At 36.9% G+C, this 24049-nt stretch overlaps 5 protein-coding genes, 1 long non-coding RNA gene and 1 pseudogene across 7 annotated transcripts; 1 reads left to right on the top strand and 6 right to left on the bottom strand.

Moving 5' to 3' along the window:
- Positions 1-877: 877 nt before the first annotated feature.
- LOC104788738 (putative RING-H2 finger protein ATL21A) lies at positions 878-2545 on the bottom strand. Its single transcript, XM_010514520.2, has 2 exons — positions 1837-2545; positions 878-1372 (listed from the first exon to the last, which is right to left on the bottom strand). Exons 1-2 carry the CDS (start codon positions 2531-2533, stop codon positions 954-956), a joined length of 1116 nt encoding a protein of 371 aa, XP_010512822.1. The 5' UTR covers positions 2534-2545; the 3' UTR covers positions 878-953.
- A 325-nt stretch (positions 2546-2870) lies between these two features.
- Positions 2871-4595, bottom strand: LOC147943124 (uncharacterized). The gene is made up of 3 exons (XR_015598302.1): positions 4416-4595; positions 4151-4331; positions 2871-3244 (listed from the first exon to the last, which is right to left on the bottom strand). It is a non-coding gene; the product is annotated as an uncharacterized LOC147943124 (long non-coding RNA).
- Positions 4596-5332: 737 nt separating this feature from the next.
- Positions 5333-7131, bottom strand: LOC104784664 (putative RING-H2 finger protein ATL21A). Its single transcript, XM_010509709.2, has 2 exons — positions 6405-7131; positions 5333-5949 (listed from the first exon to the last, which is right to left on the bottom strand). Exons 1-2 carry the CDS (start codon positions 7096-7098, stop codon positions 5528-5530), a joined length of 1116 nt encoding a protein of 371 aa, XP_010508011.1. The 5' UTR covers positions 7099-7131; the 3' UTR covers positions 5333-5527.
- A 988-nt stretch (positions 7132-8119) lies between these two features.
- LOC104784663 (phosphatidylinositol 4-kinase gamma 4) lies at positions 8120-10755 on the bottom strand. The gene is made up of 3 exons (XM_010509707.3): positions 10427-10755; positions 8790-10266; positions 8120-8692 (listed from the first exon to the last, which is right to left on the bottom strand). Exons 2-3 carry the CDS (start codon positions 10122-10124, stop codon positions 8303-8305), a joined length of 1725 nt encoding a protein of 574 aa, XP_010508009.2. The 5' UTR covers positions 10125-10266; positions 10427-10755; the 3' UTR covers positions 8120-8302.
- An 804-nt stretch (positions 10756-11559) lies between these two features.
- On the bottom strand, positions 11560-12393 carry LOC104784661 (succinate dehydrogenase subunit 4, mitochondrial). The gene has a single exon (XM_010509705.3). The coding sequence runs from the start codon at positions 12284-12286 to the stop codon at positions 11822-11824; it is 465 nt and encodes a 154-aa protein (XP_010508007.1). The 5' UTR covers positions 12287-12393; the 3' UTR covers positions 11560-11821.
- A 445-nt stretch (positions 12394-12838) lies between these two features.
- LOC104784660 (transcription factor ABA-INDUCIBLE bHLH-TYPE pseudogene) lies at positions 12839-15372 on the bottom strand (annotated as a pseudogene). The gene has a single exon (XR_015558115.1). The product of XR_015558115.1 is annotated as a transcription factor ABA-INDUCIBLE bHLH-TYPE pseudogene (transcript).
- A 2981-nt stretch (positions 15373-18353) lies between these two features.
- Positions 18354-22148, top strand: LOC104788737 (exportin-2). Its single transcript, XM_087451735.1, has 2 exons — positions 18354-21735; positions 21824-22148. The coding sequence occupies exon 1, from the start codon at positions 18813-18815 to the stop codon at positions 21729-21731; it is 2919 nt and encodes a 972-aa protein (XP_087307861.1). The 5' UTR covers positions 18354-18812; the 3' UTR covers positions 21732-21735; positions 21824-22148.
- Positions 22149-24049: the final 1901 nt, after the last annotated feature.

The following is a 24049-nucleotide window of genomic DNA, read 5'->3' as shown; positions in this document are numbered from 1 at the left end:
CTTTATTTCTTTATTTCTTTTTGCATGTTGTTGTTGAAATTATAAATAGGTATACATAAGCTTGACAGCTTCGCACGGTTGCACTCAGAAACAGGAGGTTTTGAAAGGTATATATGTTTTTGAAGTATCAGTCTCCTATATGAACCGAACCGCCTTTTACCTTTAATAACCCTTTTTTTTTTTCAGGGCGGTCACATTGTTCTCGTTGGCTCGTCAAAACGTTGAGAAGAGATTGAAATCTGGAGCCGAACAGAATAATTCCACAGAAATTTTAGCATGTGTATCCAAAGAGGTGGAGAATATCAAATCACATATCCTTACAGATGGAAACCCTATAAAGATTAAGCTTGAGAGCGATTCTTAGAGTATGTTACAACCCTGATTTTACTATATGGAATCCATGTTACGAGGAATCCTGATTTTCGTTTGGCATGATGTATTGATTTCTTGGGTCTTGCCTAAATTTCCATATATGTATATTCTTTTTTTTTTTTTAAACGATCGACACCATACGTGAAATACTACTTTTATGTGTGCGTAGGATCATCCTTGCTTCAGCGAAAGTTCCCTAGCCACTTCATATACATATCACAAGGGGATAATTACATGATCCCACAGATATAACATTGTCACTCTATATACGAATCTTGTAAATCAAGTAATCAACTAAAACTCAAGAATTACAACCAAAGTCAAAGATTTTACATCAAAACGTTGTGATCACAGTAGTATCCAATCTTGGATTTTGGAAAGGAGTCGAATTAGCCTTTTTACTAAATCCCCTCGATACAAGAATTCCCCAAATCATACTTACTCAATTTCAAGAATTTTTCCGTGGCCATCATTTAATCTTCCCCCCCCCCCCCCCCCCCCCACAAAAAAAAAAAAGAAAATGAGTATCGAGTTTATGTCGGTTCCATGACACAACATATCTTTACAACGTTTGACATATTTTAGCATCTCCTTGACGCACATGAATTCCTACAAAGAGGGCATGAACCATGAATCTTGAGCCACGCATCAATACATTCCACGTGGAAGCAATGCTCACATTCCGGTATGGACCGTATGCTCTCTCTGCTCGCATACTCTGATAAACAAATCGGACATACAATTCCATTATTTCCCGGAAGCCTTCTACTTTCTCCCAACTCTATTTTCGTGTATGTTTCTATTGTCGATTGGTCAAGACCCCTCGTGGCCATAATAACCTCTCTTGGTTGATGCGTTACGGTTGCGCCTGTAATAGCTGAATGCCCTTGTCCTCGGAAACCGAACCTATGGGATTTGTATATCCGGATAGCAATAAAAATAGCAAAGAGGGTGATTGCTACGCTTATGGACACGCTTACATAAACATTGCCTAAAGGACCTGCAAATTAAAATATTTTATAGACTCAGTTTAATTTAGATTATTTTTCATAATAAGGTGAAATCATTTATTAGGAAAATTAAACATGCTTTTCGTATGAACTGGTTTATCAATAAAAATCAAGTTATTTTTCAAAGTGATCAAATACAAATTTAGTAGTAGGCTACATGTCATGGTTAACGTACTATTTTCTTTTATAATAATAAAGTTTCTATATACGGACTACGACATTCTAGCGTGTGACATGTTATGATTCAATTTTTGATCTACTGCAATCATATATATAGTCAATGGCTCGGTCGTAATGATGCCTACTCGATTATTAATTTTTTATTTCTAGTTTGTTTAATGAGTAGATAATTATTTCAAAACCCCCAAAAATCAAAGATTCCTTCGATTTGAAGTTTTTCACAGAGACAATTTATTCTTCGTATGAAAAGAGAAAGAATCAGAGTAATTCGTACCGGATTTTTCAAAAGAGAAGCATTTGACTTCAAGAGAAGCATTGCTTATGAAACCACATCTCAAATACTTCATCTCACAAACGTTACAACTTGGAGAATCCCATTTTAGCCAAAGGTCTTGATCGTTGACATCAGTCGAGAATCTTGGTTTCTGAGCAACAATCGGCCGAGAAACCGGAATAGCTACTGTCTTTGCGATCTGACAAGAAGGCAGCATAGATTTCGCGAGATCCAAACTAGTTGTAGCCAAGAAAGAGGTCGTTGAATTGCCTAGACATGGGATGGAGTGAAACCCTGATGACTTTGCAACCTCATTAGGGCAGCTCAAGAACGTGTAGCTGACAAGGTAGAGAACAGAGAATTGAGATCCTGAAATGTCAAAGGTCAAAAGCTTTCTTGCCAAACAATTTTCAGGGTCATAGAGACGTATATGCTGACTTAAATAGTCGATCTTCCGGACAAGAAATGTTCCGGAATTAGGAAGCTTGAGAGCTGTCCTGCTGGGACTAACTGTGCAGTGGAGATTGAATCCCGCATAGCCACAGAACTCAGCCTGTTCTGAGAGTAACCAGAAAGGGAAACGGACATGGACATCGTCGCGGCCACATGAGGAAGGAGGGCATTGTTTTGGGTGTGAAACGTGTAGGAGAGGAAAGAGGAAGAGGAGGTAAAGGAAGAATGGTTTTGAGAAAGTCATAGTGGTTTTGGTATGAAGGGAGGGACATGTAGACTTAATTTCTATTAACACTTAAATATTCGTATTAGTTAAGATTAAAAGAGTATATACCTTTTATTAATTAAGATTACTAAAAACCATACAACAGGCTTATTATAAGATAACTAAAATAAGTTTGCAAACGAAATAGTTCTGTCTAAGTAATGGTGGTATTATAGACGACTTATCTCGTAGAATTGTTTTCTATGGGACTTATCTCCACTTTTTCTTTAAGCAGAGACTTTTATAGGTAACTAACACATATATACGTATCTTGCAGACATGCAAGTTCTTATTTCCTAGATTTCTTTCGTTTGTTTTTTTTTTTGAATAAAATGTAAAATTTATTCCAAAAAAAGTAGTTTTTACATCAAGTGCAGCATGAAGTTAAATGTTTTGTTGCGAATAAACTAGAGTTTGAGTTTATAAAATGGTGTCTTTAACGAGAACCTAGCCACTTCTCCATACAACCTGTGAGCTTTCCTCCCGTTTGAAGTGAGAGCAGCCTGTTCCTGACCTGTCTGTCGAGGTTTTTGATGAGCTGAGCAGAGGAGATTGGTGACTCTCCATGGCGACGTCGATTTCTCTCTTGCCAGAGTGAATAAACCGAGGCCTGGAAAGCATAGCGAAGTAGAAACAGAGTAGATGGCCCCAATGATGCGTCTACTAGAAGATGCAGGTTTTGGTCCCAGTCTGTAGAGAAATTGGTCGAGAGCAACTTAGAAACAGAGTAGATGGCCCCAATCAGAAACTTGATTTCTTTCGTTTGGAATACAACCCTTTTTATTTTAATGACTTAAAGTTTAAGTTTTATAGACCAGTGGATGGATGACATAAAAACCTTGGATCAAATTTATTAATATCCTCTCGAGTCACCTTTTTCTATGCATATATAATGTTTTTCTTTGTAATGCATATTTTTGTTTAATTGTTTTTACAATACAAAACAAAGCTTCAACAATTAAAATACATAATAATCATTATTTTCAATTAAACAAGCGTAAAAAAAAAAGAATTTTAAAAACATTTATTTAAAAGATTATTTTGCAAAAGAAAAAAATCAAATAATTCTTAAGTGTCAAATTTATATTACGTGAAAACATGTTGAACTTATGACACCAAACTGACGGACCAAAGGAAATCCTTCGGACTGGATGCCTAAGATCGGTTTGTAATCAACGTTTTAAAATTTAACACTTAAAAATTATTTGAATATTTTAAAAACATATTGTTTAATTCAAATTTTCGATCAAAAACATTGTTTTGTAAAAAAAAAAAATCAAATAACTCTTAAATGTCAAATTTATATTACGTGAAAACATGTTGAACTTATAACACCAAACTGACGGAACAAAGGAAATCCTCCGGACTAGATGCTTAAGCTTGGTTTGCAATCGACGTTTTGAAATTTAACACTTAAAAGTTATTTGAATATTTTAAAAACATTTTGTTACTTTAAAAGCTTTTATGAGATTAAAATAATTAATTCAAACTTATTTTTCAAAAATATAGTTTTTTCAGTAGAAAACATATTATTTATTTTTTAAAAGGAAGAAAGAATATTAAAAATAAAAAGAGAAAAAGAGAAGAAAATAATACATTGTTGGACTGTTGAAGCAAGTATCCCAGATGCGAGCCTCGTCTGCACCGTTGTGTTGGTGAAAGTGTCGCAATTGTTGACAAAAAAAACAGTCAGATTCTCCTCAGGCGAGCGAGAGTGGAATGATGGAACCTTCTTCTTAGCTTATTCGCTTTCCTATCATCCCCTTCTAGTTTTGCCCTGCGGTGAAATATATATACTTACTTAATTAGGGGAAGAGACGAAGTTTCGGATCGACTCAAAAACAGAGGATGGAGATCAAACCTTGCGAATGACAAGTTCTTTTTGTTGCAGAGATCATCATTATCGACGACAGCAATTGATCGTATCGGTATCGAGAAGAGAACTGCATCAGCTGGGAGAAAGAGAATTCTCGGAGAAGAATAGAAGAACAGAGAATTCTGATAATAAAGAAGAAGAAAATAAGTAAAGGGTTGAGCTTTTTCAAAATAACATTAAAGGAAATTTTTTAGGTTTGATTTGATTGTTTCCTTTTTTCGAGGAGTTTGATTTTTGTCTTTTCTTTTTTTTCTTCCCTTTTTATAATAAGACAATGGACTCCCAAAAGAATAATAATTACAACGGTCACTTTTTTTACCGATTACCGTTTACAACAGTCGTGTCCATACTCACAATCAAAATTTATATCAAAAAGGTGAGACAGAACAGAACTAAACTAAATTGCCTGACGCCATAAAGACGGACTCTATGCTTTATTAATATCAGAAGCACGGCTAAGAAAGAATAATAAGTAACTTCTTTTGTCAATATCATTATTTGTTTCTTTATTTTCTACATGGTTTTCAATTTTTTTTTTATCAGGTTTGTTTGTATACCAAGAAAAAAATGTGTCTTCCAATACATATATTGTGATGGTTCCAAATTCAACACTAGTTTATGGAGCTTAAGGTATTGACAAAAATATCGTTATTTATTCAAACCACAACACTGTCTTAGTGTCTTGTCTTCTTTGATGTTAGTACATACGAGAGAGCTTTGAAATTTGGATGGATTTCAAGATCCAATGTACATCGTCGGAACTGGCTTGGAACAACAAATGTCAAGATCTAAAGAATAACCAGAAGCTGATGATGATGATCGCTTTTTGCCTCTATATATCAATAAAGAATACAACGATTAAGATGACATCCATTACATAAAACATAAGTTGAAACAAGATACAGAATAATTATAACTAGTTGAGTAAACAAATTTAACTCTAAAAATATAAAGTCAATTGTAAACAAACGTAATTAATCGCTACTACATCCATTACAACCTCAAAAGTTAAAAATAAATTTCTTCTACAAAATGTAAATATTGCTATATGTTTACAAATATAAATTCTTCTATATATATAAATCATATATAACAATTCAGACAGCTTCACGCACCGGAGAAGGCGAATTCCGACAAAGAGGACACGAACCATGAATCTTAAGCCACGCATCTATACATTCAATGTGGAAGCAATGATCACATTCCGGTATGCATCGCACGGTCTCTTTGCTAGCATACTCCGATAAACAAATGGGACAAACAATATCATTAGTTCCCGGTAATCTTCTACTCTCTCCTAATTCCATTTTCTTATATGATTCTATTACAGACTCGTCAAGACCCGTCGTTACTATAACCTCATTTGGCTGCAGGGCAGCGACCGCCACGTTGCGTTGTCTCCGGGAAGCGAATCTTTCGGAGGTGCATACTCCGATTGCAATACAAGTAGCAAAGATCGTGACCGGTCCAATTACGCTCAGGATTATAATTTTAAGCACATGTAGTCCCGTATTGTTACCTGCAAAGTTTCCAAAGGTCAATTTAATCAAGCCAACATGTACCTATTATTTTTTTCCTTTCTCGTCAACTAAAACTTGTGATAATTCGCAACCATGAAACAAGTAAAAATTTAGTAATCAACTCGTCATGTTGCGCATTATTGTTTTTATATTCGTATTATATGGTTTTATATACGGAGTACGACATTCTAGCGTGTAACATGAAAAGATTGGATTTGATCTTTTGAAAACTGTAATTAAGCAATTAATTACTCAATAGTCAACGGCTCAATGTCAAATGTAATGCCTAAATAGATTTTTTTTCCTAGTTGTTTAATGAGTGGATAATTATTTGAAAACCCCAATTTATAGATATCCAAATCCACTAGAGCAACTTATTTATTCATTCATTATTATTCAATGGAGTTAACTATACGAACTAAGAAGAGAAAGAATTGTGAGTAATTATTAGTACCTGATTTTTCAAAAGGGAAGCATTTCACTTGGAGAGAGGTATTACTTATGAATCCACATCTCAAGTAATCCTTCTCACAATCGCTACAACTTGGAAAGTCCCATTTCAACCAAAGGTCTTGATTCTTGAGATCAGTCGAGAATCTTGATTTCTCGACAACAACCGGCCGAGAAACCGGAATAGCTAATGTCTTGACGATCTGACAAGAAGGCAGCATAGACTTTGCGAGATCCAAACTAGTTGTAGCTAAGAACGAGGTCGTTGAATTGCTTAGACATGTGATGGAGTCAAACCCGGACGACTTTGCAACCTCATTAGGACAGCTCAAGAACGTGTAGTTGACAAGGTAGAGAGCAGAGAAAGGAGATCCCGATATGTCAAAGGTCAAAAGCTTTCTTACTAGGCAATTTTCGGGGTCATAGAGACGAATCTGCTGCCTTATATAGTCAATCTCTCGGACAAGAAATGTTCCGGAATTAGGGAGCTTAAGAGCTGTCTTGGGACTGATTGTGCATTGGAGATTAAATCCGGCGTGGCCACATAACTCAGGCTGTCTCGAGAGTAACCAAAAAGGGAAACGGACATGAACATCGTCACGACCGCATGAGGAAGAAGAGCATTGTTTTGGGTGTGAAGCATGTAGAAGAGGGACGATGCAAAAGAGGTAAAGAAAGAGTTGTTTTGAGAAAGTCATATTGTGGTTTTGGTACTAAGGGAGGGACATGAAGACTTATGATTACACTGAATATAAATAGCTAAGACTTGAGAGATCTATCTCTTCTTAATAAAAAATAACAATATTTATTTTGTTGGTTAGATGAGGAATATTATAATATTGTAGTCTGATGGATCTATGGAAAGGTCGTACTTGTTCTCTTTAACAGATAATGCTCATCAAGATACAATTTGAAGAAGTTGAATGGAGACATGTTAACGGAAGACTAAACACTTTGTTATTATTCAAATCATGAGAACCCTTAGCACACACTTTAAATTTAATTCAACTTGTGACATAAGGATTTACAGTCCTTTGCAAGAGAGAACAAGGCCATTCAAAAATCTATAGTAATTCTTTATATAGTACCTAAAATAACTATCGTCAAAAAAAGAAAACAAGTATTATAAGAAAGATGTACCAAAAAAAGCATTCAAAGCAAAAAAAAACCGATGACAAGAATGAATAGAGAGAAAAGAAATGAAAACAGAAGAAAAATGATTAAGTAAAGCTCAGATTTCACTGTACCGAAAGATCTTCTTATACGTTGATTCATAGTAGATGATGATGATATATGCAGAAACGCTTCCAATGAGGATAGTTGATTGTCCTGATGATATAAACAATCTCAGAATAGAATGATGATGCTATTTAGCATTTTAATAGAAGAATCCCTGTAAAGACGCAAGTATTGGTCCAACACAGATTATGTTTTCTTCTTTAGGCGTTTTTGCCTAAAGAATTACTCTAATTGCGAATTGATGATTCTGCTCATCTTTGTGCTTCACTCTATTTGACTTTTTCTCATCGATTTGTCTTTTGATGTTCCTGTAAGAGTTTTTGAGGTTTGAATAAAGAGTTCAAGGATCGACTTTAGTGACAATTTTGGAGTTTCACAGTAGATTTGACCTCATTCATTGCTTAGATTATTCACAGGACGTATATATTTAGTGTAGAAAAAAGAAAAATGTTACAAAAAAAAAAACAAAACAAAAAAAACTATTGTAAACACTTAAATTGTCATCAAGGAAATATGTCAGAGTGAAATGAACCAACAACTTGAACATGTCCAAAGAATGACAGATATGATGTCATAAAGAAAAAATACAAAAGCCAACAGGTTTATAAAAAAAGCAAACCAAGAGTATATACCAGAGTTCTTTTAGACAAACAAGAACAACCTTTAGTGTTCCTGAGAGCTAACCACCTCATCGAGATGGTAATCCATCACATCGGATAGAGCTTCGAGGAATGCAGCTTCGCTCGTCCCTGGAAGCACCGCTTCTTGAGCTTCCTCTACCATTTCCTCCACTAGAGACTTCTTAGTCAGTGTTTCTCTGCACATTATGGTCCCAATCTCAAATGCTGTTAGTCCTCTTTCCACTCCTTTCTTCAGAAGCATCGTTGAGATTCTGAGCGTTCTAGCCGTCTCCACAGGCATTTTCCATCCATAGAACTTCAGTAGATCAATATCTTCCTCTGCGTCCAGTGATCTAATGTAATCTTGAGTCTCCACAGAGTATGGTTTCCGGGCTTGTGGCCAATATAGCCACTCGAGCGTGCAATCTTCAAACTGTTGCAAGATACAAAAGTTAGTTTCATCTTGACAATCTCAATATAAGCAAAACAAAATCTAAGAAAGTAAGAGAAAAAAGAGTAAGAGCACTTACGCTTTCAGGCAAGCAGTATCCATGATCTATAGGAACCAAAACGATCTTTCCATTTTCATCCTTAGTCATCAGAATGTTCCCACCATGTCTGTCTGCGTTGGCCAGTCTGATATCCAGCACAGAAATCTTATGAACTTCCTCAACTGGAAATGAAAGCGGACCCATATCTTCACAGCTGCCATCATTCTCTGTAAACATCTGAAGTGACCCAATCTTGGTTTTGACTCCTTTGGGATGGTTAAACCCGGGATGAAGACATTCAATCATAGTTGTGGGAGGTACACCAGCAAAACCTATCTCTTCACCAGACATAGATCGGTTCCCACTTTTGGGATGATCCAAAATATAAGCAGCGACTTCCCTCAATGCACCTTCACCAACCTTTGTTCCTTTCTTCAAACCTTCACCGCTTGGCGAAAGTGGTAAACCCTGAGGATTGTTTTCAGCCATTGGTTCCTCATCGATAGGCTTAAATACACCAACAAATTTGTTTCCCGATGGACCCTGCATGAAATAAGCACCTCCCGTGCCTTCTCTTGACCTGACAGGAGGATTCCCACTATTTAATCCATCAGAAGCAGACTTAACCATATCTTGAACCACCAGAGGTACTTGAGCCTTGGAGTTGATAATCACCGGCTCCAAAGATAGCTTTTTAGGTGGGACAACGCAGTCAGCTTCACAACCCTTGTTATTATTATCACTACTAGCTTGTGGGGGGGCAACAATAGACAACTCAAAGTTCTTCTCGACAGGCTTAGCTCGAACTTTAGCAGATCTCCGAACAAGAAGATGCAAAACAGAGTCATCGTTTCTACAAATATCATTAATAAGACTCTGATCCTCCAACTTCTCACCTTCGTAAAGCAACTCCTGTTCATCAGGATCAACGAACTCACCACCACGTTTTTTAGAAATCTGCTTCTTGACATAACCAATGTTCCTCCCTCTCTCAACATGGAACCTACAGTGTTTCCCACAAGTAGTCTTAACATCAAGAACCTGAAGATCAGAGAGCTTAAGAACCAAGTGAAGTATGTTGCCTTCACTAACACCGTAATCACGCATATTAGAATTGCTTCTAGCTAGTTCTCGTCCCCCGAAAACTAGCTTCTGGTTCCTCACAACAAACCCGCGGTAAGACTGAATCCGAAGCTTAACAGACTCGATAGAATCAGACTCGAGCACTCGCATTGGTATAACGGATCCGGGGAGTGTGAGGTAGATCATAATGGTGTCGTCTGGAAAGGAATCAACACAAGAGTTCGCACGAACCAGAGGCATAATCGAAGGTTCGTTACGAACCGGACTTAACGCAACACCAGCTGATGACATCTTTGGAGAAATCTAAAGAACTTTTGTTTACGGAAAAAAAAAACAAACCGGCTTGTTTATAATATATACACAAGCAACCGCAAAAAAAAAGCCCTAAAATCCCAAATCCATCGCGTCTTCTTCCAGAAACAAACAACAAATCCTATAAAAGAGTAGATCAAAGCTAAACAGATCAGGGATCGATCGCTGCAGGCGAATTTTTCAAGAATCGGTGGCAAATCTGATTTCGATGACGACGTACCATATACAGAAAGAAAGAAATATCAAAAAAAAGAAAAAAATCAAAGAGAGCGGATTCTTACCAGAAGGAAAGAACCAAAGGGGTAAGGTCGGACAAAGCGTGGAGCTATAAAGGATTGATCCAAGAATAGTAAAAAATCAAGAGAGAGATAGAGAGAGAGAGTTAGGGTTCAAATCAATGGCGTATAAAGCATTCACAGCTCGCGAAACCAATGGGTCAATAGAGACGGGAGATTTTTCAAAACAAAGGCAAAAGGAAAGTAGGCAGGAAGGAAGGGACACGTGTCGTTACCTCGAATGCGTCGATGACGCGTCGTCTATTGAATTGATTATTCTTTTTATTTTTTTTAATGTACTTGTTTATTGTCGACGAAACGGTGTACGCCCAACCAGTTTCGTTTTTATTTTTATACTAATCCGTATTTATCTACCAGCTTCTAGTGACGGTCAGGTGATCACATTTTTCCATTTTTTTTTTCACCTTGGAGTGGAAACCAAGCCAGAGAGACTTTGGGGTTATTTATTATTTAACCGTTTCCGGTTTGAGGAGGTTTTAGATAAGAATTAGAGAGTTGGAGTCACTGAACCGGTACATTCGTAATCGTAATCGTGTATGGGCCTAAACGTTGGGCCTTTAATATTCTTCCTCGACTCGTTTCAGATCTCTGTTCTATTCAACGTTTCAACTATGTGGAACGTGAACATGAATATATTAGGTACAGTTGCATCTTACCAGGCTCATGAACATGTTAGACACACCATTTGATAGCTTCCGAGTTGTATTATTTGGAGTCACTGAACCAGTACGTACAACTGTAACCGTATGGAAGTTGTAATTTGACCATGTACATTAAAAAGTTTCATCTTTACCAGGTTCATGAAGATCCGAGTACAAGACTCAATTTGATAGCTTTCCTAATTCTCTGTTTCTGACTTCTTAAAAGACGCCATTGCCTTTATATAACTCCAAAGATCACACACCAATTCCAAAATCACACAAATTGTTCTCATAACTTTCAAACAATCCATTCGGAGAATTTCACACAACTTTCTATACTACACAACTCACTCGTAAGAGCTATACGATTACAATAAAGCTAGGTTCCAAAACGAAGCAATCGGAATCAATATACAAACTAAGTGATTAATCACACTCAACTGAGATAACAAATTGATGAAACTACGAAAAAAGAAAGAGAGCTGATAGAAGTTCTCGTTATTCAATCAAAAGCTTAACAGAGTCTCAACCATCAGGAAGAACACTCCTGACTCTTTTACTAAAGAGAAAAGTTATTGAAACAGACTTAGAATTCCACTTAAGCCTTTACAAGCTGAATCCAAATACACCAAACCAGAAACTCAACCAACACACACAGAAGATATAAAAAAAGATGCAATATTGCATCATGTTCTTATTCATAAAACATCTTTAGATTCCCAAAAGATGTTAACTTGTTTCAGAAAAGAAACACGAAAATATCTTTGATAACGATGAACTGGAACAAACCCAAAGAGATCACCATCAAGTGCCTAGTCATCTCTTGATGAACGTAATCCGCCAAAATCTCTTCCATACCTTCGTTGATATGATACAGCAAATGAATTTTTGGCAAGAAAGATGCGTTAGTGTAACCTCGTGAAGACGAGAGACGCGAGAATTTAGCTGCGTTGTTGAGATCAGATTGTCGGATTGAAGAAGAAATCGAACGATCGGTGACGAGATTGGTTGAATCCGGTTTGAGTTTCTGGGCTAGGGCAAAGGGGATTGAAGAGATGTCTCTTCCCATTCCCAGTGGGTTTCTCACGGCGGCGGTGGTGGCGGACGCGGAGGAGATTTGGCTCATGGAGAAAGGTAACGACTTTGAGAGAGCGGCTTTGTGGGTTTGACGGTGGAGATCGAGGATGGTGCGGCGGAGAGACATCGCGACGGAGGAGAGAATTTGGCTGGATAAGGAATTGAAATTGGATCTGATCGGAGAAACAAACCCTAAGTGAAAATGAATCAGAGTTGAAGCTTCGTAGAGGAGAAGAGACGTTTTTGAAGTTGGGCTCTAGCATGGGCTTTGTAGATCTACTAGAAAGCCCAAAAACAAAAACAAAACGAAAATATAATTTTTGATGAATTAACAAAATAATGTGGGATGCAATGTGACATTTTGATTGGATTATAATCATTATATTAACGATATACAAGTTTATGTGAACTATATAACATTGATTGGATTATATTAACTTGTTAGGTTATAACTCTTGCTTCATTGGGAGACAAAAATAACAAAATCACTAAATATTTTGAAGCTTGCTGCAAATATATTTAGATGTTCTTGAGTATTTTGCTCTAAAATTAGTATGTTTGATGCCAAAAAGAAAAATCACATTAAAAATTGATTCTAAGTCCGTTTTAATCCATTAAATTGTGATTTGTTTGATGAGAATATAAGAAAATCAACATATTTAACACATGGATCACAAAGAAAGAAAAAAGTCATATACTATCTTTTTCATACTTTATTTCATTTTCTTAAGTAGGAAAATTATTTCCCAAGATACAAATATATGTGAATTAATATGATCGACATACTAGGTATTATAACGTTAGTGGAATATACTAAAACTGGATTCCTTTCATTCTAAGAAAGAGAACAGAAATGAAAAAGAAAAGTATGTTATCTATTTCTCTAGTTGAACCTGGAAGTTACCTATACTGAAACAATGAAGCTTTTGATCACCATCATGTGATACCTAGCTAGAAATCAACAGAAACCTGTGAACTAGAAGACGGTAATGGCTGCTGCGTCGAGCTCGTTTCCGGCGGGCAAACCGCTGCTATAAGCTTCTCTTTCGTCAATGGATCCGAGACGTTGTTAGACTTAACCACAAAAGTGTGAAACATTGTGTCTTCAGCTAACGATAACTTAGATTCCAATACACTAACCTCTGAGTTTCTCATTGCTTGTATAATTCTTGAAGCTGGATGTGAATCCAACGGTGAGATCACTCTTACAACAACCTCTTCATTTACCGCTTGAACGTCAACTTCGGGAGTACTTTCAACTGTGCTCTCTGTTCTTACTCTTTCAGCTTCCATGATGTTTACTTTCTCTTGAAGCTCTTTGATGTAAGAAATCGCATCTCCAAGTAGAGAAGCTTTGTCCATTTTGGATATGTTTGGAACAACTGACCGTAAAGCGTAGAATCTTTGGTTAAGCTTCTCGCGTCTCTGCCTCTCAGCTTCCACATGGTTCAATGGCTCTTCTCTTCCGTTTGCAGGCTTTCTTCCTCGCTTTCTTGGTCTCTTCTCATCAACAACTGAAACTGTTCCTGCTCCTAATCCTGATGCTGCTAATAAGCTCCCTGGTCTTTTCGCAGTACAAGAATCTGATATTTCTAGTTGAGTGTTTGTAGATGGATTCGAAGAAGCCCCTATGGATGATGCCGCTAATTCAATCTGCGTCTTGTAATTGCTATTATCTAAAACCAGATTCAGATTCTCTTGCACTTTCACATCTTCTCTCTGAGTTGTGTAACCACCACATGTTGGACCTTTGTTATTATTATAGCCATCCCAACTTTGAGGTGTGAACCTCTCATCCAAGTTTCTTCTCACATCGAGCTTCTTAGGATACGCGTGAGCTACATGGTCTGAGTTATTCAAATCCTGCCCGAAGAGCCTGTGAATCCCTCCACTCGTGTTTGAAGTCACCATCAAAGGCTGCGTAACTCTCCTCATAAACAAAGCTTGAACAGACTTAACCAAACCAATGTTTTCAGGCAAAGACCAAACAGAACCAAGCTCAAGAACACCAGCATCAGTAGGAACCATAACAATCGTTCTGATTCCAGAAGATTTCGCCATAAAAGACCTGAAACAGTAATCAGACTCCGAGTTAACCGCATCAGATAACCAAACATGTTTCCCTGAAGCATAACACCTCCCAGGACCACCTTCACCGTGGTTAAAAAAGAAATACATAGAAGCTAAGAAGAAAATCTCAGTAGCAGTAACTTTCTCTAAGCTCAAAGCATAATTGTCTTCATCAGATCCACCAAAAACCCTATGAAGCTTCTGTAACACTCTCTTCCTCATATCTTGCCATGTCTCTTCATCTAATCCCATGTTGTTAAAATGATAAGACCTAAGAGCTTTTGATTCCTCTTCCTCGTTAGGCTCACGACAACACCCATCTCCCCAACCTAAGACATGTTGTCCGGATCTAGACATGGTCTGCTGCCAGAAGATAGCGTAGTTCCAGCTGAAATTCTCAGAGTTTGGCCAATCTACGAGACTAGAGAGCTTCTTATTCAAACTATCGTCAGCTCCCATAACTAAAAACAGATTCTGATTCGAATTTGAGTTTGCTCTAAGAAAATCAGAAGCTAAATGCCCTAAAACGGCACTAACCATCGATTTCTCTTCATCATCCCAACCCAAATCACTCATACTCATCTTTTTAATTTATCTCACCAAACCCAAAACCAGAAAAATCTCTGTAACCTCAAACAACTTAGTCGGAGAAAACCAAACCTTTCTTCTACAGATAGACTCAATAAAGCTTGAAACCATATAAACTCGAGTCTCTCCAGCTTCAGATTCAAATGACCAAATTCTAAAAAAGGTTGGAACTTTGAACAATTTGAAGAACACCCACCAGTGATGAATCACGCTCGACAGAAGCTTGTGCCGGTTAAGAAAACTCTCGCCGGGAGAATGATTCCAAAAAGGTTTGATTTTTACAACAAAGAGAACAATTGAATGAGCTTTGAAACTAGAAAAGTCATACAGACAAAAGAATAGAGAGTATGAAAACAAAGAGGTTGTAGAAGATACAGTTAGAGAGAAAGAGAGAGAGAGAATGAGAGAAGGAGACAAGACTGATGAGAAAGCTCTTTTAAATAAAAACCCAAACCATGGTTACTTATGAGCACGTTAATGACTTTGGGTTATTTCAAGTTAACCATGGTTGAGTTGAGTTGAGTTTATCCAAGGTTTTAGAATTAGAAACCCGATTAATCTGTAATTTATATACTCTGTTTCCTGATTTTATGATCACTTACTTTGATTGTTTCTCTCCGAATCTCTTTTCATTTATCTTCTTTACTGATCCGTTTAATCACTAAATCTCGTTTTGTCTTTGAATTTGTCTCCCAATCCAATTAATTCGTAAAGTTAAGTCAATAATTAACGGTGACGATATGTGTATTTAGTGAAACAACGTGATTAGCGAGTGCGTTAATAGTGTTTTATATACACACGTGTGTATGTAACTACATGAGATGAGATTCAATATACATGGAGTAGGATGAGCTTAAAAGAAAGTAAAAGATCACATGGCCAAAATATTATTAAATTTTATTCTGTGTACTAAATTGTACTAAATTAATTTGTTTGTTTTATTTTTCACAAACCAATAAAAGTAACTCACATGCATAAAGAAACAAGAAAATATTGTCTGAATTGTCTGGTGGGGTGTGTTTGTTATTTCAGAATTCAGACATCGTTATTAACGTGGGTCCATTTAATAGGACTATAGGTTTATTTATTCTTATCAACAACACTCAATAAATTTTCAATATATGTATAAAAATAGTACGTTTCTATTTATAAAAAATTGGGAAAGAAAATATATATATTTGTCCGCATAGGATATGCGTGAATCTCATGCCCAACAGTAACGTTCAACAAAAGGAGTCTCGTTTCTGTGAGAGAGAGCACATGTGATGACTCTAACCTACTTTTTTTTCTATCCTCATGTGTTTGTAATTTTCTTTTTGTTTTCTTCTTCCCTTAATTAATTTCGATTTATTTTAAAAAAACTTCTGTATTGTTTACATGATTATTATTTATAGCCTGTGTTTTAAGATTTAATATTGCATGAGTTTTAATCACGGGTGGTTACGTATAAATACGAGATATATACGTACGTCTCACCACGTTTTAATTTCATAGGAAGATTCTCATACAGTATACTAATTAAAAGTAGTTTAACATCATCAATTTTCTAGTTATTCGTCTAGAGTTTCTACCAAATTTCATATTTATGTCTTCACAAGATTATTTTCGATGCTATGTGTGATGATGGCTTGTCACACCGGATCTTGCTTGCAATCCAGGCAAGCTTTGGCATAGCTCCAATTTATCCAACATATTCCATTAATTGTCCATAATATATCTTTCATTCGTACGAGCTAGTAACGACAACTTGGCAGCGTAGAAACCAATAATACCGCGATACCAAAACGAAAGTCCAAAATAGGCAAACGTTTACACAACATGCATGTTTGTATGTGGATTAGAAAATTCAAGTCAATCAATCGTTTTGTGATAATAATTCTGAAATTATCATCATATATCTATAGAGAAGCTGGATTAAAATATGTGATGTATGATGTACAATGTACAAGGTGACGTGACATGCAAAATTTGACCCCTTTTATTTTTATTTTTATAGATTAATTAAGATGATGATAACGCCATGATTGGTGTCTCTTTGAGTAATTTGGAAGTCGCACCAACTTAGAGATTCCATTGTCTTCTCTTATCGATCAAACTAACTCTTATCTCATCCATCTATTTTAATCAACTGTGTAAGTGTGTAACTACATATGTTTTTGCGTAGGCTTGTTAATTAAGACCAGACGCTCATGATCTTGAAATTTATTCGTATTATTATACATAACGAGATATGCATATAATTGAACGTTACGAACTAAAAATAAAGTTAAAAAATACTATGGGATAAGAGTTGGAGAGTAGGGCTCACTAACATTGAAACGTATGGCAAAGAGCGAATGAGGAAAGGAGAAACGTGGGGTCATTTGTAGAGAGACACAGACACTCGTGACTACGGTGGTCTTTATTGCAGACAATAACTTCTCCTGTCTCTCACATTGCCCCTTTTTTTCTTTCTTTCTACAAAATGTAAAAATGATTTGTCGTGTTTCACTTCTTTTGTCCTCTCAAATTCGCATTTCCTTTTCTCAATTCTAACCAAAAAACGCGTCTATTCCATTTTCGCCGTAAATGAGAGAAGTGTAGAAAGATATTTTAAACATCTTATCAGTTGTACTCTTTTGGATCTTGTCTAGGATATAGTTATATCATCATTATATGAATAGTTTTGTAATTCAAAGTATTTACTTTTTCGAAAGTTACCGATGTGTAGAAAATAAAACTAATCTACAAAGTGGGGGTAATTAACGCTTTAGGAAATCACGGGGAAAATCAGATAGCTAACTAGGAACAAAGGGCCTTATAAATAAATAAAGAAGAATCGCTTTCTTTTCTATTTATATATCACGCGTTTTTCGTGGGCTTCGATTGGGCCACGTGACGTCGACATTTTTATTTACTTTAATATTTAAATGAAGACAAAAATACATCATGCGCCACGTGGCCTTCTTTGTTTATCATCATAATCTCTCACACCTCTCACGTGTGACAAAAGCCTCACAAATGCTAGCTAACGCAACACTTAACTTAATGGGTTTTGGTTTAGTTAAACCCAAGAATGATACAATACGAAAATAAGCTAATTAATTTAACATGTGCAATCTTCTTAGTGTTGCTTTAACATCTCAAAATCAAGCACAAAAACTGAAGAAGAAAAAACGTTATCAAATTATTAGTTATTTGACTATGAGAAAACTCTTTTTCTTGTTTACGGAAGTATGTTTTCCTTATTGTAGACAAACGAACGTGATGATACGCTTGGACCAGCGTCAGAGACGTTGACGGCTTTGAGACAAAGTTCAAAGAAAGTCTACGTCGTCGTTTCGTCGGCATTTTCTTGTATTCCAAATCTTCTTCCCTTTTTTAGGTTAATTCACTACACGACTTTTCGCCAATACCACTCTCCACACGCTTTGCAACACGTTTTTGTTACCGACTTTTATTAATTTTTTCCTCAAGAATTTATTTTTGTTTACGAACATGAAGTAAATAAAAGCTTTTACAATTATATAAGTCATATAAATGCACGCACCGTCACCGACAGACTCGGGAACTACAAAGTTCTACCGACAAAAATTCTTGCTCTGAAAGACTGAAACCATTAGACGTACTTATTAATGTCTAAAAATAAAATCAAATGTTTGTGAGGTTTATATATATTCGGGTTCAGCCCATTAGATTTGTGGGCTTATAAGAAAAAAGAAAAAGCCCATTTAACCGACTTACTCTCTCGGGTATTGGCAAAAAACCCGATAACCCGACTTGTCGCGCTCATCGGAAAATGATTCCAAAGTTCTAAAAAGAGTGAAAGAGTTAAATGAAAAAGATCTCTTTGAAAAATAAAAAAGCTTTCCGTTTCCCTCTTTTGAAGAACATCAGAAACCCTAAAAATCGCTAACTCTCTCGTCTCTCTTCGCCGTCCTCTTCGCTTCATCTCTCTCCGGCGATAACCCTAATCGAACACCTCCGATTCGATCCCCCTAGTGTTCTAAGAAAAGATGGAGTGGAATCAGACTACTCTACAGTTCCTCTCGCAGTGTTTTCTCCACACGCTCTCTCCGGTGCCGGAACCTCGTCGATCAGCTGAGAAATCACTAGCGGAGGCCTCCGATGCACCTAACTACGGCCTTGCCGTTCTCCGTCTGGTGGCTGAGCCGTCAATCGATGAACAGACGCGTCACGCCGCTGCTGTCAACTTTAAGAACCATCTCCGTTCGCGGTGGCTACCTTCCGCTGATTCTGGTATCTCGCCGATCGTAGATTCGGAGAAGGAGCAGATCAAGACACTCATCGTCTCTCTTATGCTCTCTTCTTCTCCTCGTATCCAGAGCCAGTTGAGTGAAGCCCTAGCCGTCATCGGTAAGCACGATTTCCCCAAATCTTGGCCTGCTTTGCTTCCTGAGCTTATCGCCAACCTTAAAAACGCTGCTATCGCTGGCGATTATGCGTCCATCAATGGTATTCTTGGAACCGCTAGTTCGATTTTCAAAAAGTTTAGGTATCAGTATAGAACCGATGATCTCTTTACTGATTTGAAGTATTGCCTGGATAGTTTTGCTGCTCCGTTGACTGAGATATTCCTGAAAACGTCTTCGTTGATTGATTCTTCTGCGAGTTCTGGTGGCTCAGCTGCGATCATGAAGCCTCTGTTTGAGTCCCAAAGGCTTTGCTGCAGGATATTTTACTCGTTGAACTTTCAGGACTTGCCAGAGTTTTTCGAAGATCATATGAAGGAGTGGATGGGAGAGTTTAAGAAGTATTTAGCTTCGAACTATCCCGCCTTGGAAAGCACAAAAGAGGGGTTAACACTTGTTGATGATCTTCGTGCTGCTGTTTGCGAGAATATCAATCTTTACATCGAGAAAAACGAGGAAGAGTTTAAAGACTTTTTGAATGATTTTGCATTGGTCGTCTGGACATTGCTCCGAGATGTGTCGAAGTCTCCTAGCAGGGATCAACTAGCTACTACGGCAATCAAGTTTTTGACCACTGTGAGCACAAGTGTTCACCATGCTTTGTTTGCGGGCGACAATGTTATCAAGGAAATTTGCCAGAGTATTGTGATTCCCAATGTTTCTTTGAGGGCTGAAGATGAAGAAGTTTTCGATATGAACTATATAGAGTTTATCCGTAGAGACATGGAGGGAAGTGATGTGGACACTAGAAGGAGAATAGCTTGTGAGCTACTCAAAGGACTTGCCACCAACTACAAAACACAGGTGACAGAAGTAGTTTCTGTTGAGATACAGAAGCTCTTGAGTTCATTTTCAGCAAACCCGGCTACGAATTGGAAAGACAAGGATTGTGCAATTTACTTGGTTGTCTCTCTTTCTAGTAAAAAGGCTGGGGGTGCGTCTGTGTCTACAGATCTCATTGATGTTCAAAGCTTCTTCACAAACATTATTCTCCCAGAGCTGCAAAGCCGCGACGTCAACAGTTTTCCAATGCTAAAGGCAGGGTCCTTGAAGTTTTTAACCCTGTTTCGTAGTCATATGCCAAAGCCTTTTGCAATGCAGTTGTTCCCAGAGTTGGTCCGGTTCCTTAAAGCAGAGTCGAACGTGGTCCATTCTTATGCTGCTAGCTGCATAGAGAAGCTCTTGTTAGTGAAGGAGGAAGGCGGACAGGGTAATAGGTATGCTGCTGGTGATATAAGTCCGTTTTTGCTGCAGTTGATGACGAACCTGTTTGATGCGCTGAAGTTTCCAGAATCAGAGGAGAATCAATATCTGATGAAGTGTATAATGCGGGTCCTTGGTGTTGCTGATATCAGTGCTGAGGTTGCTGGACCTTGCATCGGGGGATTGACCTCTATTCTCAATGATGTTTGCAAAAATCCGAAAAATCCTATATTTAACCACTATCTCTTTGAGTCTGTGGCTGTACTTGTTCGACGGGCATGTGAACGCGATATTTCTCTTATATCTGCTTTTGAAACGAGTCTTTTCCCAAGCCTCCAGACGATTTTGGCCAATGATATCACTGAGTTCTTGCCTTATGCGTTTCAGTTGCTGGCTCAGCTTGTTGAGTTAAATCGACCACCTCTCGCCCCAAGCTACATGCAGATCTTCTTGCTGCTCCTCTCGCCTGAGTCATGGAAGAGAAGTGGCAATGTTCCAGCGCTTGTGCGTCTGCTTCAAGCTTTTCTGCAGAAAGCTCCTCATGAAGTTACTCAAGAGAATCGGTTGAGTCAAGTGCTGGGGATATTTGAAAAGCTGGTTGCATCTCCTAGCACAGATGATCAAGGCTTTTATATCCTTAACACGATTATTGAGAATCTGGACTACAGTGTGATTGCACCTTATATGAAGGGTGTATGGGGTGCTCTGTTCACACGCCTTCAAAACAAAAAGACAGTCAAGTTCCAGAAGTCGCTAGTAATATTCATGTCGCTTTTCTTGGTGAAGCACGGGCAGGCTTATCTAGTGGAGACTATGAATACCGTCCAGCCAAACATCTTAACTGCAATCTTGGAGCATTTCTGGATTCCGAACCTGAAACTGATCATGGGAACTATCGAGGTCAAGTTAGCAGCAGTTGCTGCTACTAGACTCATATGTGAGACTCCGGCTCTCCTGGATCCATCAGCTACGAAACTCTGGGGGAAGATGCTTGACAGTATAGTGACGCTTGTTTCCAGGCCTGAGCAAGAAAGGGTCCTCGATGAACCTGAAATGCCAGAAATCTCAGAGAATGTTGGATACACAGCTGCATTTGTGAACCTTCACAATGCTGGGAAAAAAGAAGAGGATCCTCTCAAAGACATCAAGGATCCAAAGCAGTTCGTGGTTGCATCTGTTTCTAGGCTTTCTTCTGCTTCACCTGGTAGGTTCCCACAAATAATTGGTGAGAATCTCGAACAAGCTAACCAAGCAGCTCTGATCCAGCTCTGCAATGCTTACAACTGTGGAATTGCTTGACGTGGTAAGTGTTGGTATTAACTAACTTGAAGAATGTTTTCAGACTGTATTCAGGAACCAATCTTGACTTGATTTTAAAATTGGTTTGGCAGGAGGAGAGATGGGTTCGAGGAGAAAAAAGAAAAAAGGGAATCAAAGCGTCGTTGCATTGGTCATGCATATTTTTGTCTTAAATCGGGAGTTGCATAGTATTTGCAAGTTTAGATTAGAGAAAGAGCATCATCTTCCAAAACTTGGATTTACTCTTTTGGCTTTGGCATTTTAATGGGGGCTGTCTTGTTTTTTTTTCCTTAAAAGTAAAGCATGTTGATCTCTGTATGGTTATGGTACTACTATGTGTTTGATGTGCATTTTGTCTTTGTCATGGTCATGGATTATGGTTTATTATATAAATGGGGAAAGAAAGCATTGTTCGTATATCTTCGATTTGGAAAATTAGTTAATATGTGGGCTTTGTAATCGAAGTCTGTCTGGCTTCCATCGTGTTGTGTGTGGCCCATTTCATTTGACATTTCAGATTTCAGTATCATAATATTTTCTGTTAGCCTTTGATATATACACCTTAATTTCGAAATCTGTTTTTGATTAATTCTGAGCTTAAAAATTTTTTGTTATAACTTTTCAAACTTGATAAGTGGAGTGTCTTACTATATAAAACTGGGAAAGAAAGAGAGAGAGAGTAAATGGGGAACAAGAGGTGATAATAGCCTAATAGGGGTTTATTATAGTTTGGTGCTAATCATCTGGACCTATGACCACTAAACTCTTTCTAATCCTAATTAACAATATCGTAGTTGATAACACATGATTAAAGGAGGGGCGAAATGGCAGCTTTTTTATTTGTTTATTTTTTGACGACAAACTAATATTAACCGTAAGTTTATTTACTTAGCAAATATAACTGTTGAAAGACATTTGATGTCTTGTAAATCATTTATATTTTCATATTCAAAACTTTATACTAGTCATAAAATCTCTACAACAAAACAATTAAGTTTGGGCTGGTAATATTGTCCTGGTGCCCATAAAATATGGCACTCGCACGTTGGCGATATCAATGATTGTCATGTTTTTGTTCCTTGCACCCGCTTACTTATGTGTTATAGATACTTAGATTTGTATATGAAAGAAAGATGTATATAATATGAGTAAAGAGAAATAATGGAGTGGGAGAGAAAGAGAGATTGAGACCCATCAGTGAGAGAGACTGAGAGGCAGAGATGGTCATATATCATACGATCATGTGATTTATCATCTGGTCCCCTCGTTTTGTTTCTTTTTTCCTTCCCTTTTATGATATAAGAAAATTGCATTTTAAACAAATAAATTACAGTGGACCAACCATTGTTAATATATATATATATAGTAACTTTCTTCTTTCTGACTCTTTTTGAACTTTGTTTATAAATGTAAGTTTATATTTATGTGTGTGTGAATTTGGCTTGAAGTAGATACAATTCAATGAACCCACACTCCAACATAGTGTAATTATTTTTATTTTTATTTTTTGTCTTTTTATTTATTTATTATAACACTCAATAGCAAAGTCTAGGTTTTGTGGAAATTCGATTGCATATGTATAATTAAGCCAAACTATTTCAAGTGAATTGGGGATAATATTTAGTTAAATGATTTGTTATAAACAGATTTGAGAGAAACATCTTGTTAGCGAGTCTACCGACGTCCGACGTTATGTTATTAAGAGACATCACAATATTAGTTATATATTACGAATTAGAAGGAAAAAAACAAATGGAGTGTTTTCTTCTTTGGCTACTAATAATGTTTAATTTGTCCACTAATTATTTAAAGAAATTTGACCAATCCTTTGTCAAACATGTGTGAGGTACCTTTATTTTAATTTAAAAAATGGAAAAGGTAAATAAAATAAACACAAACAAGTACTAGGAATCCGTTCCTTTATACATATCTACCATTTGGTCCATTTCCTACAAATAAATTTTCAAAAGAGGCTAATCATGGAGCGGGGAAACACAAAAAAAAAAAGAAGAAAAAGAGACCACAAAACAAAGATTAGAGAAAATTGTATTTTCATTTTACAACTTTTAGGTTTGTTGCCTCATGTAATAACTTTAATGTGTTTCTTTCTACTTCTAGGAAAAATTATGTTTTAACTTTCTATGTCTCTTTGTTGTAACATTAATCGTGGAAATAATTGTTTTTGTTGATGTTAATTGTGGTAATCTAATATCCAAATATTATACAGTGTTAGAATTTAGTAGAATATGTACTGATATTATATGTATATGTATGTTATATATTTTTCTTTTCTTTTCTGTTTTTATTTTTTGGGTCAT

Source organism: Camelina sativa, chromosome 5, assembly GCF_030686135.1.
Source record: "Camelina sativa cultivar CO46 ecotype springtype chromosome 5, ASM3068613v1".
NCBI classification, from domain to species: Eukaryota; Viridiplantae; Streptophyta; class Magnoliopsida; order Brassicales; family Brassicaceae; genus Camelina; species Camelina sativa.
Note: the sequence above shows the minus strand (reverse complement) of the source record. Positions and strands in the feature narration are given on the sequence as shown.